This window comes from Falco peregrinus, chromosome 2, assembly GCF_023634155.1.
Source record: "Falco peregrinus isolate bFalPer1 chromosome 2, bFalPer1.pri, whole genome shotgun sequence".
NCBI lineage: Eukaryota > Metazoa > Chordata > Aves > Falconiformes > Falconidae > Falco > Falco peregrinus.
The window spans coordinates 87692829-87711458 of NC_073722.1; the positions used below are offsets into that span (position 1 = coordinate 87692829).

The 18630-nt window shown below is 38.1% G+C and overlaps 1 protein-coding gene across 1 annotated transcript in view; it reads right to left on the minus strand.

Annotated features, from left to right (window-relative positions):
• Positions 1-454: 454 nt before the first annotated feature.
• The window catches only part of MAPK1 (mitogen-activated protein kinase 1), a 37086-nt gene continuing 18910 nt past the window's right edge, over positions 455-18630 (minus strand). The window contains exons 3-9 of the mRNA XM_055795306.1: positions 18213-18402; positions 12317-12433; positions 10598-10712; positions 9900-10031; positions 7712-7821; positions 6875-7002; positions 455-4606 (exon numbers count right to left, since the gene is read on the minus strand). Of these exons, the coding sequence (XP_055651281.1) occupies positions 6886-7002; positions 7712-7821; positions 9900-10031; positions 10598-10712; positions 12317-12433; positions 18213-18402 (781 nt within the window). The 3' untranslated portion in view covers positions 455-4606; positions 6875-6885. The remainder of the gene's footprint in view (positions 4607-6874; positions 7003-7711; positions 7822-9899; positions 10032-10597; positions 10713-12316; positions 12434-18212; positions 18403-18630) is intronic.

Below are 18630 nucleotides of genomic sequence, written 5' to 3' on the forward strand. Positions count from 1 at the left end.
ACTGCTCAAGTAATTATTTTCAAGATTTCATGGGAACAGTGCGATAGCTATATGAATATCAGTTTAAGGATCATCAAAAAAGCCTGACTCATCAGGTACACTGGAATCTATCTGCATTATTCTATGCTCACCAGTTCAAAACACTGATGATTTCGTAACTTTCTGGCACCAAAGAGAGAACATTTCTGCCTGTCTACAGAGAAACTTCACTTGTGGTTCTTTTGGATGGCTTCCCTAATTTAACTTCAAGCTGGTATAGTCAGTACAGTGGAACACACACACTTGAGTATTTACAAATATTAAATGTAGGATACTCACTACTGCAGTGTTCAAGTGACAGTCATTTTTTCAATAAGCTAATGTAATACACAACAGTGTATCCATGGTTTATAAAACAGCAGTTCATTTCAAAGCAAAATTCCAGTCATTCTATATATGCACAGTACTATGCTGATTTGGTAATACAGGGACACAATTTAATGATTTTCTTTGCATTTGTTTTTACAAGATTCAGATGCCAAAAACAAAACAGAACATTAAGTTACCTGATTTAAAAAAGAAAATCACATACGTTTACAACATCAAAAGAATAAGACGAAATATAAACCTTTGCTACTTACAATTGATCTATACAGATTAACCAAATCACAAATCTGTCACAATATAAACGTTTAATTGTTACAATGAATAAGAACATACAGAAAATGATTTTAATTTTTTTTATAAAATCTTCCTTTGCTTTTTTATTTTTAAACTTGCCATTAACTAAATTAGCTATGCAGGACTTGTGGGGTACATGACTAAGAAGGCACCAACAGTACAAAGCAAAGACAAAGCAGTTTGAGTATTTTAAGAGTGCTCTACACTGATACAACACAAGAAAAGGCAACAATAGTAAGTAAACCAGCTGCAACCTTTAGAAATTTGTTCTAGATTTACAAAGGTAGTCCAACTTTTACATTTCCTCCAATGTTTCACTTAGCTTGATCACAGCACATGCTACAAAAAACACTGTAAGCTTCACTTTACTAATGTGCACTTTTCACTAATTTAGTGTCTTGATTTCAATTGTTAACTAAACCATTTTGAACAACAAATGTATTTAAAACTTAGTAAAAGGATTGTGTGGACTTTTTTGTTTAAACCACTGCATTTACAAAAATATTTCCCCTAAAATCTGGGATTGCTTGAAGACATTGCTGTACAAATATAAAAGTACTATGCAAGGGACCAGATTCATGAGTATATGGTATGTATGTATAGACCTATATTTATACCATATCACTGTGCTGTAACAACACAATAAATTTATCAATAACCAAGGACTATATAAACTACACTAACATAAGCAAATATATATTAATAAAGTTTAAATCTATAGTACAGTTGCTCAGCAAACAACTTCGACATGGTATAAATATATCGTAGCATATTACAGTGGGCAGCAAAAACAGGTTCTTCTTTTTCTCATTCCATAAGGAAAACCACGCTCAACTCCTTGGGTTTCGTTTGGCCACTGCTGAGTTACATCATCACTGCTACTCCTGAAAGCTTATAGTGCACCACACCGCTCAGCCCATGTAGTGTGTTGTACACTTCAGATTTGATACAGCGTGTAAGATTGATGAGGAAGAGTCTGGCGACAGTCAGGATAGCAGAGTAAGATGCTTGTTTGCCAAAGCATCCATGAGAATTTTACGTTTGCATATTTTTCTTCAGCTGTAAGGTTGGAATGTTTTTGACTGAACTGTTTACATTCCTTATTCCCAAAACATCTTTACCGTGACATATGCATGTTACTTTGATTAAGAGTTGCTGTTCTCCGCTCTAAAATACAAAAACTACGTAAAGAAAAAAAAATTTATAAAATGATGAAATAAGTGACCTAACTGTGTTGTTATAGGCACCTTCTTTTAAACTATTTTCAAAATCTGACCAAAAAAAAAAATCATGCTTCTGCATTTGACACATCAACAAGTTCAACCCAACAACATTTACTAAATTCAGTAAAAGACTGATGAATGTGGTTACTGATACCAATGGCTGCCAATTAAGATGCAGTAAGAATAGCTGAAGAAGAAAGCCCGAAAGCACCAGGTGTTAGGTAAAGCAAACCCTCGGCTTCTCACTCTGGGAAAGCAAGGAAGAACACACAGGTAAGTCTACATCTCCCCAAAAATCCAAAATTAAAGAAAGTACTAAAAAAAGAACTGGGAAGGAAAAGGGTGAAGTAAGCTGCCAAAGTTCTTCCTTAACTTTAAACTGAGGTGTTACAAACTGATTTCAGTAACAGTCATCTTTCCAACCAGGCCACAAATGATTCCTGTAGTGATGATGATGGTACAAGTAGCAGAGATTCTAGAAATATTTCAACTTTTCAAAACTGAGAAAAGCGTTTTGGTAAAGATGTGTAGAAATGTCAAGAGAATTTCTACACTAGTATCAACAGTCAAGTGCATATTTCTATAGAAATGTTTTTCGCATAGGTTCCATACCACAACTCAATGATCACTTGTGCAGTGTCCTGACAATGCTCCTAATGTGTTCCCCACAACAGATATTTATGTACCACAGGAAGTTCCTAATAGAAAATGCCCTTTAATGATGAACCCTTGCTTATCAAAAATGAGTTTTGGCAGACTAACACTTAAAACTATAGGAAAAAGAAAATTTTGAAATGGAATCTTGTAAGCACCCTTATCTATTGAAGTCTAAGTTAATGGCTTTCTAGATTTCTTTGAAGAGCAGACTAAATGGTATGAGGAAGCCTGGAGTTATTAACCAGCAAGCATCCTTATATACTACGGTAGCAATTGAACCTGATTTCCATTCAAACACATTACCCAAGAGGAAACCAAAAACTAATTCTTAATGTTAATGTGAAGATATAAGATTTAAATTTATTTCCAGGAATTACAAGTGCATTTTGTTCATATTAGCAAGCAGTCTTTATACAATCCACTCTTCACTGCTGCCAAAATAAAATGAGAAAAAGACAGCAGAGATATGAAAAGCTAAAAATAGAACTATTTTTCCTAAGTTATTTGTTGAATAGCATTTCAGTTGAACACAACTCAGAGGTAACAATAGATTATTTTTTTTTCTCAATCATAGGCATGTGGCACTTAGACAATCATCTTTGCACAGAAAGCTTTAACAGTCATGCGAGGGCACAGTAATTATTTTAAACAAGGCAAATTTCTCACCACAGAGAGCAGTGGGGAAAGAAAAGGAGGCACTGCACTGGAACATAACACCTAGTAAACTCCACATTATACAATTTCAGTAACAAATACTTGAAAAGATCATTAAAAGGTATACAATTTTAAATGTTATTTAGTGCTAGCTTTGTTTGGTTGTCCTAACTCAGCATTATCAGAAAAGTTTGATAGTACTTGACAACAGAACAGTACTTCATGTCACGAGCTCATGGAGGCTTGATTACAAATCACCATAGTGTAGGTTGCAAGAAATGAACTTGAGATGCTGACATGCTGTAGGAGCAAAAGTAAAATCAAACTTTCTCATTTAAAGATGCAGTGTTCCTCTCTGCAAGAATTCTGAACGTCAGTGATTAGATTCAAATGTAAAAACTATCAATCCTCTTTTGAAGCATTTCATTGGTATGCAGGATGTAGACCGGGTTTATTAACATCATATTTTGGTTTCTTGCTTGCCACCAGATATGGATGCCTTCCACAGAGAAAAGCATTCACCATTAGGTCATCATGCCATTTTGTTCTTTGTTAATCTTCCACCACACGGTCAGTAAATATAAGTTGGCGAGCTGCCACTCATTCTCTTTGTGCAAGTCTTATAAACACTACTATATGGTATGAACTTTGGAAGTACTATGCCTCCCCAACATGGTTAAACTTTAAATGATCTCTTTTAGAAAAGGCTGGGAGAAAAAGGTACAAATTTTGTCAATACATGGAAAAAAATGGTTCTTAGATGAATTCAATTAAGTTGGGTTCCTATGTGGCTCTTAACGCTGTATAGAATTACCTGTATGTACAGCATAGGACACCCAAACAAGTGCATAAGCAAGATTAACATGAACACAACTTATGCTGTAACCCATAGCACAATGGTATAAACTCTGCTGGATGCTAACCATTTCTATTTAAAAAGGAAGTGCAAAAAAAACCTGGGATGTCACTGACTTAAAGTGCCCTGAATAGTAGCTTTTCTAAAAAAAATGCCAGCGACTTCAGAAGAGTCAGAAAAAGATAGTTCATGGTGTAAACGTCTTACAGGTTAATGAATTATCTTCTCGGATATTGATCCAGGAGTGAAAGGAACCACTGCATCTTTCAAACCAGAAAGCAAGCAGTTAAAATACGGCCAGCAGTAGGTGCACTTACAGTACAGTACTGCAACAGGTCAACAATGGGCATTACGCATAGGAGTGTCAATTACAATTCTTCAGGCTTAAAAGATTCATTGAAAGCATGAAAAGCCAAAACTACCAGGAACTGCCCTCCTGAATGGCTCAAAGGAGTTAGTGGATAAGCTGAGAGAGGCCACAAGACATGACCAACAATAAAGAACTGGGAAGAGGAACAGCAACGTTTGAGCATGCCCAGTCCTTTAAGTCCTTGCCCTACAAAAAAGAGCAGAGACATGTTTCAGTGAAGAACATTTTAACATCGCCTTTTAAAACAAGCATACTTTCCTATTTCTGTGCTTTAGGTACACTATGTTTACCATGAGTCAGACACAGTGGTATCAATATAAGTTAAAAAAAATTTTGAACAAATCAGACTGGATATCAGTACATTACATTTTGGATCTTCGAAAGATTAGGAAGATTAATTGTAACTAACAAATGAAGTACATTATTTGGTTGTCTGAAAATCTGTTATTTTCACATTGCTTCTCAATTCCAAAAACTACGGTCAAGGTGGAAGTTTTGAATCTCAAGAAATAACATGCTGAGAAGAGCTAGCTGATACAGTGCAAGGGGGGAGTGCAGGGGAAGTAGAAATGCACAGGAAGAGACCGTTACTGTCCATTTTAAGCCAGTTCGTGGCAATTGGCCCTCACTGGGAGGCCGACTGATGTTTAAACTGTCGTGATGTGGAACAGCTAATAATTCTGGCCACAAATGACTAGGACACATTACCAGCATATCATTATCATGCCAAGTACCATATTTAAATTTCAGTATCACATCAGCCAAATCAACTCTTCACAGCAGCATTTGGAGGTAACATTTTTAGCAAACCAGAAATTTCCATCAGCACCTGATCACTGATATCTTTACCCCTAATCTCTTTATCCCTTAATCTCTAATACAACCTAGGTAAGTATGGTCTGGGCAAAGAGGCAAGCAGCAGAGATCAGAAACTATGATCTACCACAATGTTAGCTACTTGGTCTCCCTTCCTTGATACTACATGGCCTATTAGTAACAGGTTTCATTGTACTTCTAAAAATTTACGTCATTTTCTTCCAGAACATACACATGTACTGCTGATGCCTCTTGTGCAGAATTAGCTTTAAAAAACATGGATGGGAAATAAGCATCACTCATGTCACTGTGTCCCAGGTCTATTTCTGTGGGCGATGCTCAGCTAGTAAGAGCCAGATGTATGAACCTCAGATTTACCTAATTTTTGATTATTTAAATAGTTTCAAATGTTAACTAATAAGCTCAAATAAACAAAATACAGTATTTATAAAGATAAAAATTTCAACTGTGAGCTTCTATACATTTGAATATTCAAGCCAGTGGCAACAGAAGTTACCCTACTGAAGTAAAAAACTGCTTTCAAGAGTTTCCTCCACATTTCTTTCCTATGAATTCACTATTAAATAAGAAAATGGGGAATACGCAATACTGAAACTGAAACCCCATTTTTAGTGCAGAAGAATCATTGCTTACAGCAAAGCAACAAAGCTTCTACACACTGCTATCAGAGCCACAGATTTTTTGCAGTGAGGAAGTTCACTGGCTCAAAACAACCCTTCTGCTGTGACTGCCAACAAAAGATGGTAATTGTAGGACGCTGCTGCGGATGGAGAATAGCACAGAAACTACTTTAAAGATTGTAGAACAGACAATCTGGATTAGCCTGTCTTCTTCAGTTTGTTTTTCTTTTCCAGTCACAAAACTTGGATACCTTATTAGTATCACAGAAGTTTCACAAGTATTACAAAAATTATTCAAGTCATTATTTGACCAATTTTGTATGAAACTACTAAGACTTGCAAGCCTCGTGGTGTATGAAGGCCAGTTAAGTTCATTGATTTTAAAAAAAAAAAAGTTGAGACCGTGAATATCTGTATATTTTAAATTAACATTTTAAATCCTCAAAAGATTAAAAAGATTATTCGTAACTAATTTAAGAATAGGTATCTAAATATTGTTATTTACTCACAGTTTCAGAGGTACTTAAAACTGAAGTTAAATCACACTGAAGGTTCATAGGGTTTTTTCCCCTTTAAAATAATTTAAAGGGATTTCTCCTCTGTACATTACATTTAAGGAAGAATTTTTAAAAGCCTTCGAAGCCATATGAGAAAGTAGTCTATAATATATGAAGAATATTGCCCCCCTTAAGAAGTTTTTTGAATAAAATTTGCATTTCAAAGTGTTACCACAGCTTTTATTCTGAGAAGCGCTATTTAAATTTAATTCTTATTCCTTAAACGTAACATAAAACCTAGGTAAACGTCTCTGACAATCACAAAACTTTATTGAATAAACAGAATAGGACTGAAGTCAAATGAATAAGCATAAAGCTATCCTTGAACAGCTAGCTATGGTATCAATAGAAAAGGTTAAGTTCTATGTTGCACTGGTGGTAACAAAGTTCCAAAATGCTTCCCCCTGCCCAAGTGGTTCCGTATTGCTGTGAGACTTTACCTATGCACAATTTAAGATCGATATCCTGGCTGGAATCTAGCAGTTTCCTCAAAGATCAGCTCTTTCAGCTTTTCTTTCGGCAAGTCATCCAACTCCATATCAAACTTGAAGGGCGCTTCAGCTACAGGCTTAATAATATAAAGAAATATTATTACTTTTTTTAATATTACTGTCCTGTTGAATTTCACATCATCTTTTTACGGGGGGAAAAGTCTGAAAATGTGCTTCATGGAATTATCTAACACTGTGCAGTCTTCATGGAAGAATTCATTCTCTTAGTCCTTTGTAGGCTTTATATATTAGTTTACCAAATTTATATCAAACCATAGTAAGTAGCTACTCAAATATAAACCACAAGTTAAAACATTTATTAAAGGCTCACAACCGAGTATCTTCCCAAAGAAAAAATTTCCGAAACATTAGTATTTCTTGGAGTAAACATATCTGTTCCTTTAGGAAAACCAGCTTATTTCCTCCTCCCCTACTTCTCACCAAAAGTAACCTGAAATCTCATCATAGCTGTGTGCTAAACTACAGCGAGTTCAGATTTGGGCATTTTAAATGCATCATCTGTTGGGAAACTCCGTTATTCTCCTCCTTTATCTCAGACATTATGGAACAAGACCATAGCGAGCTGACAAGCTCCACAGTCAGGAGAGCACACCATAGCATCTATTTACAGTGTTGTTCTAGTACACCATTGCGGAAGCACAAGATTTTGGTAAACTGATGCAATTAATTCTTCAATGCCATTAGAGCAGTAGAAATACTGCCCTTAAACTACTGAGGAAAATAACCTGTTGCATCATTTAATCAACACTTAAACAATGTCTTTACCTCATCACTTGGATCGTAATACTGCTCCAGATATGGATGGGCTAAAGCTTGCTCCACTTCAATCCGCTTATGAGGATTAAAGGTCAACATTTTATCCAACAAATCAAGAGCTAAGAGGAAAAAAAAAGTTAGCAAGAGTTAAATACACACTTCAAAGTACAAAAGCGTTATAACATTGACATCACACAGTAAATATATGCTACCCTAAATTCTGCACTAATTTCAATTTGCATCTGGAATTCCCCAGCTGCCGCAGCAGTAACAGAGGGAGCAGACTGCTTCCTGTAACTGGGGCAGAGTATCTTTGCTGTCCCAGTGGATCGGCATTCCTTGGCAACAGTTGCATTTGGCACCACCTGGTCTAATGGAGGTGCACCCTCCTTTCAAGGGCTCTTCGGTGTCGGGATGAATGTCGAGGGAAGAAATGCGTAGAACCCTATGGTACCAACCTGGTTTTAACTACAGCAGAAATTTAATAGGATTAGGCTTTTTCTTCACTCGAATAGATGCTTTGTGCCAAAAATCCAAACCAAGGTAGAGCTTTTCTGAAGCGAGTAAGTAATCAAAAATATGTTCTTGTTCTGAAAAGAAAACTCGGCTGTTCACTGACAAAAGCGTCATCCAGAAGTCATTGGGAGTTCTAGATCAAAGTAAACTATTGTAACACAACTAGCAGGCCAGAAGATACTCTCCAGCTAAGAAGCAAATATATTCATATTCATGAGATTCAGGCAAAATCTGTTGAAGACAACTCAAAAAGAATCCATAGAGAACCTGAAGATCCAGTAAGACAGACAGTGAGGTCTGATGAAATTCTGGACAAATGCTACAAGTCAGAGTTACTGCAATTGCTCTGCTACTTTGATTGTAAAACATTTTCCTTTTCCAGGAAAACAGAATGATGACAGTACCAAGAAGCCCAAAGATATCTGCATTATCCTAAATTCTGTTCCATTTCTTCTCCTCACCACATCATTTATGACACAGAACTTTAACGGAGGCTGCTTACTGCAGCAAGTAGCTGTAGCTTTGCAGTAGGATGAGATGCTTACCAAGCACTGCAGAAGAGGCAGAACTTTACCACTGCACTCAATGGCAGCTTGAAGAAGCCACAAACTTACATGTCAATTAACATCAAATATTTTGATGCGGTTTTCTCAATGCTGGAAACTGCTCTGTCAAAGGTACTCTGAGGATTTAGATGAAAAGGTGCTGCAGGAGTCTTGCAAACAGCATGTTCCCCTAGCAGCTCAGCCTATCACCATCGCTACAATTTCAGCAGTCACAAACCCATGGTAAAAATTCCCACACTGATGAGCACACTCATAAAAGCAGAACAAACCACTGCTGTTTCTCTCAACAATAAGGATAATCACCCTGCAGATAATCACATCTGCAGAAAACAGCTTTTACACGGTAGTTCAGTACCTGATCATATTCACGAAGAGTAAATAATCCTATCACTTTCAAAAAAACCAAAAAGTGACTTAACAGTTGTGTCAGAGCAAGCAGAAGAGCACTGTACTGTGCACACAACCACCCTAAAACTGTATGAAGTAGAATGTAAAAGGCAAGTTAATAGCCATCTAGCAAAACAAAATCACATACAGCCTTTGTGAAAGCCTTGTTATGAGAGGCAACGATCGTTACCTTCCTTGCAGTTATGGTAAGTGGAGCAAAAGTTATAAAAGCGTTTGTTAACCCATTCGATTTTAACCTTTCACACAGGGTAAGAAGCCACACTTCGGTATTACCCTGCTTGAGCTAGAGCTGACACATGGTTTGCACAAACTACACTGAGTTCAGCAAGAAGCAGCTCTCTCATATCTGACTTTAGAAACAAAGTTTCAAGATTTGTTTGATGCCTCTGTCAAAATCCAAAGCCTGTGTTCCGCACTTGAGTAATGTATGGTGCTCTCAAAGACTGTAAGAGGAGTCAGGATTTACGTTTTACATGTAAATTAAAGATCAAACACCGCAACACAATCTGAGTTACTGAAATTGCTTTAAAAAGATAAGCTAGTAGAGGGTTTCATGCTGGTTCATGATTTTATATTAGACTTATACTGCCGTTTTAAGGGACCTGCATGTTCTATTTCCAATATGGATAAAGATAAATTCTTAGGATGGTTTTAAAAATCCCACCCTGCCATTACTTTCTGATACAGTGTAATAGAGCATAAAATACCTTTGGGGTCAGCATTTGGAAACAGCCTGTTCCATGGTACCTTATTTTTGTGTGGTAGGGAAAGCAAGTAGTTTCTGGCCTTTAAATTTATTATACAATTCAAATCTTCTTGGGAAGGGGATCCAAGTATACCTAAAAAATACAAACAGTACTGCATTCTATGAAAAACACATTAAAACGGTTATATCACATTTGCTAAAACTCCATATTAAGACTGCTGGGAAGAAGATTTCAGACTACATGTTTTTAAGAGTACAGAATGCCTTACAAACTTTAGACACCTTTAGTAAAAAGGTTTAAGTTACTTTTTCTTGTAAACAAATGCATTTGAGTTTTCTAATGATCAGTAATATGTTTAAAAGATCCCATTAAGTGGCACATCTATTGACATTTTTGCAAAAAGGTGACCTGGACCTAATAGTATATCTGAGCTTTTTTTAATTGTAAATTTATTTATTTTAAAACCACCTCCCCTGATGTAGTAAATAAATTCATAAATACCCTCTAGTTGGCCCCCAAATCAATTATTTGTTATAGAAATCACTGCAGAAATAACTCCAGGGAACAGATGATACACCTACAGATCCATACGTTATACACTGGCCAACAAGGGAAGGAAACTAGCGTCCAAGCCCAGTGTAGCTGATAAAGGTGGAGAGACAGACAGGTGTGGAAATGCTACTTCATATAAAGCTTACCAAGGATATGGTTAAGTTGGTCAAGGTAGTGTTTTCCTGGAAAGATCGGCCTGTTGGAGAGCATCTCTGCCAGAATACAGCCTACTGACCAGATGTCAATAGACTTGGTGTAACCCTGCAAGCAAAGGGAAAACACATTTTTGTCAAAGAAATTTTTGCATAATTGCAGCAACATGTTACTTCAGTGAATTGTGAAAGTGTACGCAAATAGGTTTTTTTTTTAGATGAGTCGTGCTTATTGAAGCCGTTTGGTTTTCTGTACAGAACGAAATAATTAAGAATTGTATATCAAAACACTGCTTTGAAGGGGTTGCAAGAACTGAAGTATGCAAGATCTGCTTTTCCAAAAGGATCCTCTAAGTTTAGCTGAACATATTACCAACTGCAAACTTTTGAGACTCCCTGATTTCATAGGAAATTTTAGTAAAGATGATGTGGGAAGGCCAACAACAGTAAATGGGATGTAAGAATGGAACAAGAGGCCATACTTTCATGCGTATGAATTGCCCGTGTCATGCATAAGAACAGGCTTTTATCCTGAAGCACACTAGTTACACCAGTGCCTGGGTAACGTGGGGCAAGTTTACCTCAAGAACCCCTGGCCCCATAAGCTCCCTGGCCTGACTGTTCCACACCCTGCTGCCCACTACCTCCCCCTCCCAACTAGCAGGGACCTTCCAACAATCGCTAGTAACTTTGCTGAATCCACAGCCACCTCGGCATTTGATCACCTAACCATTTGTTTTCAAGGCACTTGAATTCTAAAAGGAATCAGGCTATAGGCCAGGAAATTTAGGTGACCACCTCTTCATGGAACACACACAGTATTTTCTTGTAAAAGCTGCTGATGTAAAAGCAGCTGCTTGCAAAAGCTGCTGATAAATGTATGTGGATATCCAGAAATACGGTTAAATTGCCCTACGTTTATGGCCTTAATGTGAGTTTAATATACAAGAAGTAGCGGGGAAAAAAACCCCCTTGATTGCAGAGTTTACTATTTTCTAAAAGTGCATTAGACACGCTATTGCCACAACAAATTAAACCCAACAACCGATGAAGCAGTAACCGAACAGAAACAGCAAAGTCTTCAAGGAATATAATAACACGCAGGTGCAGATGTCACATAGGTATTTTGCTAACAAGTGCACGGCTGTAGAAACTAATGCAAAGTTTATGAAAGGTACCCATTACCCACACCACACAGGGACTGGGTACACCTTCAAACAGCCGCAGAAAAACATAAGAATAATTCCAAGTATAAAAACCACAAAGGGATGATTTCATTAAGACTATGGGAATGCAATTCAGATTGACACACAACAAAGATCACAAGCCTTCAGCATCAGATGCACCCTCATTATACATTCTAAACCCAAATTAAGATGTCAAGATAACATTAAGGCAAAATTTGCAAGCCTTGATGAAGGAAGCAGTAAAATGCTCTTATTACTACTACTTCTGTCCTCCTCTGGAAAAGCATTTGATGGAAAGAAGTCTCATGACTGGCAAGGAATTGGACACATGGAACTCATGCCCACAATTACTCAGTTGTAGTGTCCAATAACTGTATCTGAAATCACCAATTTACTGCAAGCCAGCAGATGTACTGCAAATCCTTATCCTAAAAACATGGGAGCAGGGTAGGGGGGAAGCAAAACTGGTACTCCCAGGTGAACAACCAGCAACAGAAGCGCCATAGCAGCGCACCATGGTTCCTACCTTAGAATTCAGCATGATTTCAGGAGCCCTGTACCAACGCGTGGCCACATATTCTGTCAAGAATCCTGTGTGATCATGATCTGGATCTGCAACACGAGCCAGTCCGAAGTCACAAATCTGGTTTTAAAAGAAGAGAGAGAGAGAGAACACTAGGAGTATTAGATATACAGCTTCCAACACTTCACCCTATCCCAACCCATGACGTAACATCTACAAATACAGTGATGGTCACCTATATTTTTAGAAACAGATTACTGCATAAAGGTTAAGGAAAATATTTTTCGTTAAGTATAACAAGTATCTGATTAGGCCACGGAGGGGCCAGGAAGAATAAGATTTGGGGGAAGAGAAGGGCGGGGGTGGAAATTTCTTGGTGCACAATTTATGTTCCACTATGGGCTTATGTAACACCTTCTCTGCCAGACAGGTGACAAGATACACTGCTCCAACTTGTTATTAGAAATTTACAAAAAAAAAAAAAAAAAAAAAAGAGAGAGAAAGATACTAAGGTTTCCAAAAAAACCAAAATTATCAACGAACACATTTGTAGCAAAGTTCAATACCCCTTTTTACAAAAGCTACCATCACAACTGCATCTTTGCACAAGAACCATCCTACCCAGTCATGAGATAATGGTAGACCGGAGAGATTATAGGTTGCTGAAGGAAGTATGAGCTTCAAAAAACCCCAAAACCAAAAAAACACAGGAAAGTATTTCTGAACCCTGTATCAGGAAAAAAGTTTTATCTAACCATGAAAAGAAAAATAAACTGATCTAGTGAGTTCAGCAAAAAGGAAAAAGTGTTTTTATCTACACACTGGTAAGAAGGCTCCACAGCTTTCTAAGCTATTTTAGTGTCCTCTCTCCAGAGAGAAATTAAGAAAACTGAAAATGTGCAGTGTTCTGAGTACAGCAGCTGTTCCTTTCCTACCTTCCAAAAGGTAAATGGCAAGCTTGTTGAGTGGTACATTACACACATCCACATGCTTTTGCTACCACCAAACAAATACCAGTTTATGATAATGATCAAGTTCCACACAAAGTGCATTTGCATGAAAGAGTATGTACTCTCAGGAAAACACAGCATCAGATGTAGGAGTGGCAAACAGGAGGTTCCTCTGATGCCATTTGATGATACATCTGATGATGGTTTGTAATAGTTATTCTTTGACAGTTAATTGTGGACACTGATTATATTAAAAATGTGGAGTAAAAGTATGTTGTAGTCAATAAAGACTGTAATGGACAATCCTATCAAACCCGCAGAAACCTCACTGTACCCTGGCAACCTACTCCTTTGTCTTCCTGGGGGGGCAGCCTGTGAACAGTTGATAGGTCAGCTAAGGAAGAAGTGATGCAGCTGCCTAAAGGCTACATCTGAAAGATGAGATTCAGCAGCTGGCTGTCACACAGGACTGAGGAAAAGGCAGTGATGACATTCATGAGCCAGGCTGCATGGGATGACTCCTCTGACTTCGGCTACATATTAAATCAGCACAAATAACCAGAAGAGCCTCCTGTGAAGACAGAAGCGGAGTAGAGGACAGTTTATGGACTTCAGAATATAATGTGCAGGCAGGCAAAACTGTTGTAATCTCTTCCTCCTAACCTCAGAAAAAAGCTACATTAGACTATAGGCAAGGAGACTTAACCAGAATTCTAATACCACACCTAAGCAAAGTGCTATGATCTGTTATTACTAAGACAAAAGAAGACAGACACTCTGGTCCACAATAAGGAGAAAGAACTGAATTACAGTGTCTGTGAATCTCCCAACTCAAACAGAAAAATGCTCATGGGATGGAAAGGAAGATTAACGACAAAGAGAGCTCATTAAAATGTCAAAGAGCCCCTGCTGACTAGAGCAGGAACAGGTTAAGCAGAAAAGAAGAAACACCATTAGTGAGAAAGGCATCAAGGTTGAAGCTGCATGAAAGAGGCTTTTGGCTGTGCGCAGTGTGTTCAGCAGCTGCAGAGCTGACCAGGAGCATTAGCAGGGCAGAATAAAAGAGAAGCTGGAGGGGCCAAGCATTCTGCCTGAGCTCCCAGGCGCTGGGGCCCAAGCACAGACTGACTGCACCCTGGTGAGGGCAGAGAGTTGCCCTGTGGCAAGTTAACAGTGGAACGCAGTTACCAAAGCAGCTACCCTATTTAGGGCTGGGCAAGGAAACTGTGAGTCCACTATGCCTGTTAAAATAATTGGTGAAAGTCAAAGCACCAGAAGGAGGTAGGCTTCTCGGTCAGAACTAGAACAGAAGAATCTGTGAGAGCAACACAATGACAGGCAAACATTTCTTGGCATTTTGACATAGTCATAGCACAGAATAAAAAAACTACATAATGGAAGACCCAGGTATGTCAGTCAGTGCTTCATGCCTTGGAGCAACAGAACAGACACTACCAAGAGCAAAGGAATGACTTCCCCACTAAATAAATAAATAGTCAGCATCCTATTTATACATTTAGCTTCCACTTCTCGAAAACAACGTTCTTGTAATCAGTATCAGGTATGCTTTGCTTTGCCTTTTGTTGTTTTTTTGGGGTTTTTTTCCCTTTTAAACAGAGATGGCTTAAAATCAGATGAAGCTATCAAGCAGACAGGAAGATTTATGAGGATCACATACATATGACATTCACAAAGCAAATGAAATGACACTCAGCAGTGCACCTACTATACTGAAATATGTGAAGTTGGATCGTTCAGTAGCCTCTGTGTGTGTGTGTTTGTATAAAAAGGAGAGGCTTCCATTAAGTTTAGTTGTCAGTGGTAAGATGACATTTGAAACAAGTTACGTCTCTAGAGGAACTGATAAAATCCTGAAACAATAACTTGCAGTTTTCCTCAAAAACCCCTTTCTCATCTCTTTTTTGTCAAGCCAATTGAGGTATCTAACAATGCTTGGATGTCTAATACTTGGGAGTATTCACTATGTAGATAGAAAAGCACAACTTATAAATAATATTGCTATAATGTGTTAACGTTCCAACCAAGTCAAAGGAGTAGATTCTCAGCTAGGGTAAGCTGGTACACTGAAGACACTAGTTGAGAATCTGTTCAAAACTACTTTGACCTCATTTTCTGAAATACTAATGCCACTGGCCTAGGAAAATTATATGGTATTGGGAGTTTTTATGTAACTTATTTCGTTTACAGAACTGTAAAACAGGTCAAACTGTTGGATGCAGATAATAATGAAAGCATGTGAAAGTATTTCTAAAAACGTTAGATACTGTTTCCTGCCTGTATACATTAAGTTCCTTCATGGAAAGATGCCGAGCTGCAAAAGAGAAGACCAGTACCTTCACCACCCAGGACTCTCACTGGAGAGAGATCCCAAGCTAGCAGTTTTCATGGACTCTCAAATCTAACCTTTCACTGAAAATGCGTAACAAGAGACAGCAGGTAGGTGGAAGGATGTGCTTTCACGAGCTTTCACTCACTATGTGGTAAGTCGTATTTAAGGTCTCATTTAACTCTGTAGCATATACTAAGGAAACAGAAACAGCTTTAGGTTCTGCACTTCTGCCCTGAGCATTTCAGCTGCTTAGGACAAGCTACAGGATTCACAGACAAACTGTGTCAATAAAGACTTCTAACACATCTTTCCTGGAAATGGAATCTACTATGATCCAGAGGTCAAGATCATGTCTAAAGGGAAAAGAAAGAAGGAGCTCTTGCTACAACCTGTAGTACTCTGAGCTCCAGAAAAGATCAACAGCTTGCTCTCATAACGCCATTAAAGAAAGAAGCTAACGGCATTACCACTGAAGATGAACAACCTTTCTATTTTCCTCCTTCCGAAAGTGTGATTAAGTTGTTCATTTTCACAGTATGCTGTGTTTTGAGTTTATGTACAATAACCAACTGTGTAAGCACACACACATACAGAGCTGACACACAGACTTGCAGAATGGCCCTAAAAGAAACTAGTGAGTACAAGTTCAGCATTCATCCAACAAGGCCTAACATGCACTAGTTTTCTCACCAATTCTGTTGTTTTAAAGCTTATGTGTGGTATTAATACAGCACCAGAGTTCCCTTTAGGTTATGAAGAAGCATATGCTCTGTCACGCAGACTACCGTATTCTGCACTAGGAAGCACATATTGCAGTGGCACGCTGCTTTTAAAATGTTATAAATATAATGTGAACTTAGTGAACACTGTTACAATTTATTATTTTGCCATACAGTGAGCTTACGGTCTTTTTCATGACCATCTTACTCATGTTAAAACATTGCCTTTTATTTTTTTATTGCCTTTAATTGCACATAGCACAAAGCTATACTCATACTGTTCTTTTCTACTTCTATCACACAGTCGTCATAGACTCTACTCCATTTTTTTCATGAACGGGTTAATGCCTCGAAGCCATCTGATGTAATAACAGCTGCTGAAATCCCATAGCAGGAGTCAGAGGTGACTGGTCCAGCAGCACCGTGCATTAGGAAAAGCTGACAAGTAGCGATGGGAATGTAAAGCAAACTGATCACATAGCCAGTATTTAGAATGAACCAGCATCTGAAAAGCAAGGACTTTTCTTGGAATTGTGACAAACTTGTATGGCCAACAACTGGTTTGCATTTTTAATAAGTTATTTTTGTTTTGCTTGGGTGTTTTTTTTAATGAGAAAGCTAGAGCTACTTTAAAAACCAAAGTGTAATTAGGTGCAACACAGTATGCAACACAGTTGTACCACGTCAGATCAAAGTAATGTAAGCTCCATAATCTCGCTCCATCGGCGGCCAACAGCATACACGTAATGCAGTGTGTAAAAGGGAACATACTCCAGTGCTGCTCTACTAGTCCCTCTCATCTTCCACGGATTTGCCACCTTGAGACTCTTATCCCGAGGCAGCAGCACTCAATAGCTGCTGCTTCTACTCACTTGCTTGGTGTTTTTCTAAGTCACACCATCTGTAGCACCTACAGTGCTCTGTGGTACCAAATTCCACAGCTCAACAATGCTGCACGTTAACTACTACGCCTTCACACTCTGACCATGCCACCTGCTCCTTTCATTCCCCCCTCCAGCCTTTTTAATAGGTAAAAACAGTGAACAACTGCTCTCTGCTCACCCTCCCTAGGCGTAACAATTTTATCACATTCTACTGTGTTCTTTCTTTCCCTCAAGCACTACCTGCCAGCAGAGGAGACCTAAGCTAAACAGTTCTTTCTGATACAGAGAGAGGTACCGTGAAGCGCCGGTCTCATTTTAAAAAGGTATCATAGGGAGAAGTGTGGTAACTATGATCACACAGAACTGAAGACTCAAACCCAACAAAGTTGTAGAATGGCATGTTTTCTGTTTTATTCTCTATTTCTGTTCTAATTCTTCACACTTGGTTTGCTTTACTGAATGCCGCTAAGCATTGAGCTGACATTTTCCAAGAGCTACAACACCTCTAAGATCATCCTTCTGTAGTATTAACTAGTACAGAGCCCATCATGGGAAATGTAAATTAGGATGTTCTCTTAAGTAATTGCTGTGCATTTAATCAGCACTGCATTTCACATGCAATTTTAGCTGCCCACTAATAGGAAGTCCTTTTCCAACAATGAATAATAAACAGTTTAAACAGAGAAACTATGACTTAAAATACACAGTTTTAAGTTTACTTTCTAGGTAAATACAGTTCTGCTTCAGGTAAATATTTTCACTTAAGGGCTATTTCAAAGTCAGCCTCCAGATGGAAACAGCAAGGGACTCATTAAAATAGTGTAAGAGCAAGTTCTTAGTCACTCAAATCTTAATTATTTTATCAAAACTACTAATGCTTTGGCAATTGTTCCAGGATGAAAATCACATTAATCCCCAAACAAAACCACACTCCTGACTATAGCAGGTACTTTACAAAGACCATGGGAGCAAAATTTGTAAGAAATTTCAACTAACCTTGAGATCACAAGTGGTGTTAAGCAGCAAATTGGAAGGTTTGAGGTCGCGATGAAGCACGTTGGCTGAATGGATATATTTTAACCCTCTCAGAATCTGGTAAAGGAAATAACAAATGTGGTCGTTGCTGAGGTGTTGAGTCTTTAAGAGCTTGTAAAGATCTGTCTCCATAAGATCTTGCACAATGTATCTGTGAGGCATCAGATGTAAGGCAGCAAAACAAACGGGGTGTCAGGTTATACAACAACATACAGTACCCAACGAAATGTCTGTAGCAATTTTCCTCTCTTTGTCTGCTTGATGACAATTACAAAATTATGTAGCCGCTCCCTGATTTACAAGTTTTTAATCAAATCGATCCTGTTACATGATGCAGCCCTTTACAGAATTAACAGGCATCAGCACGTGGCCCTCTCAA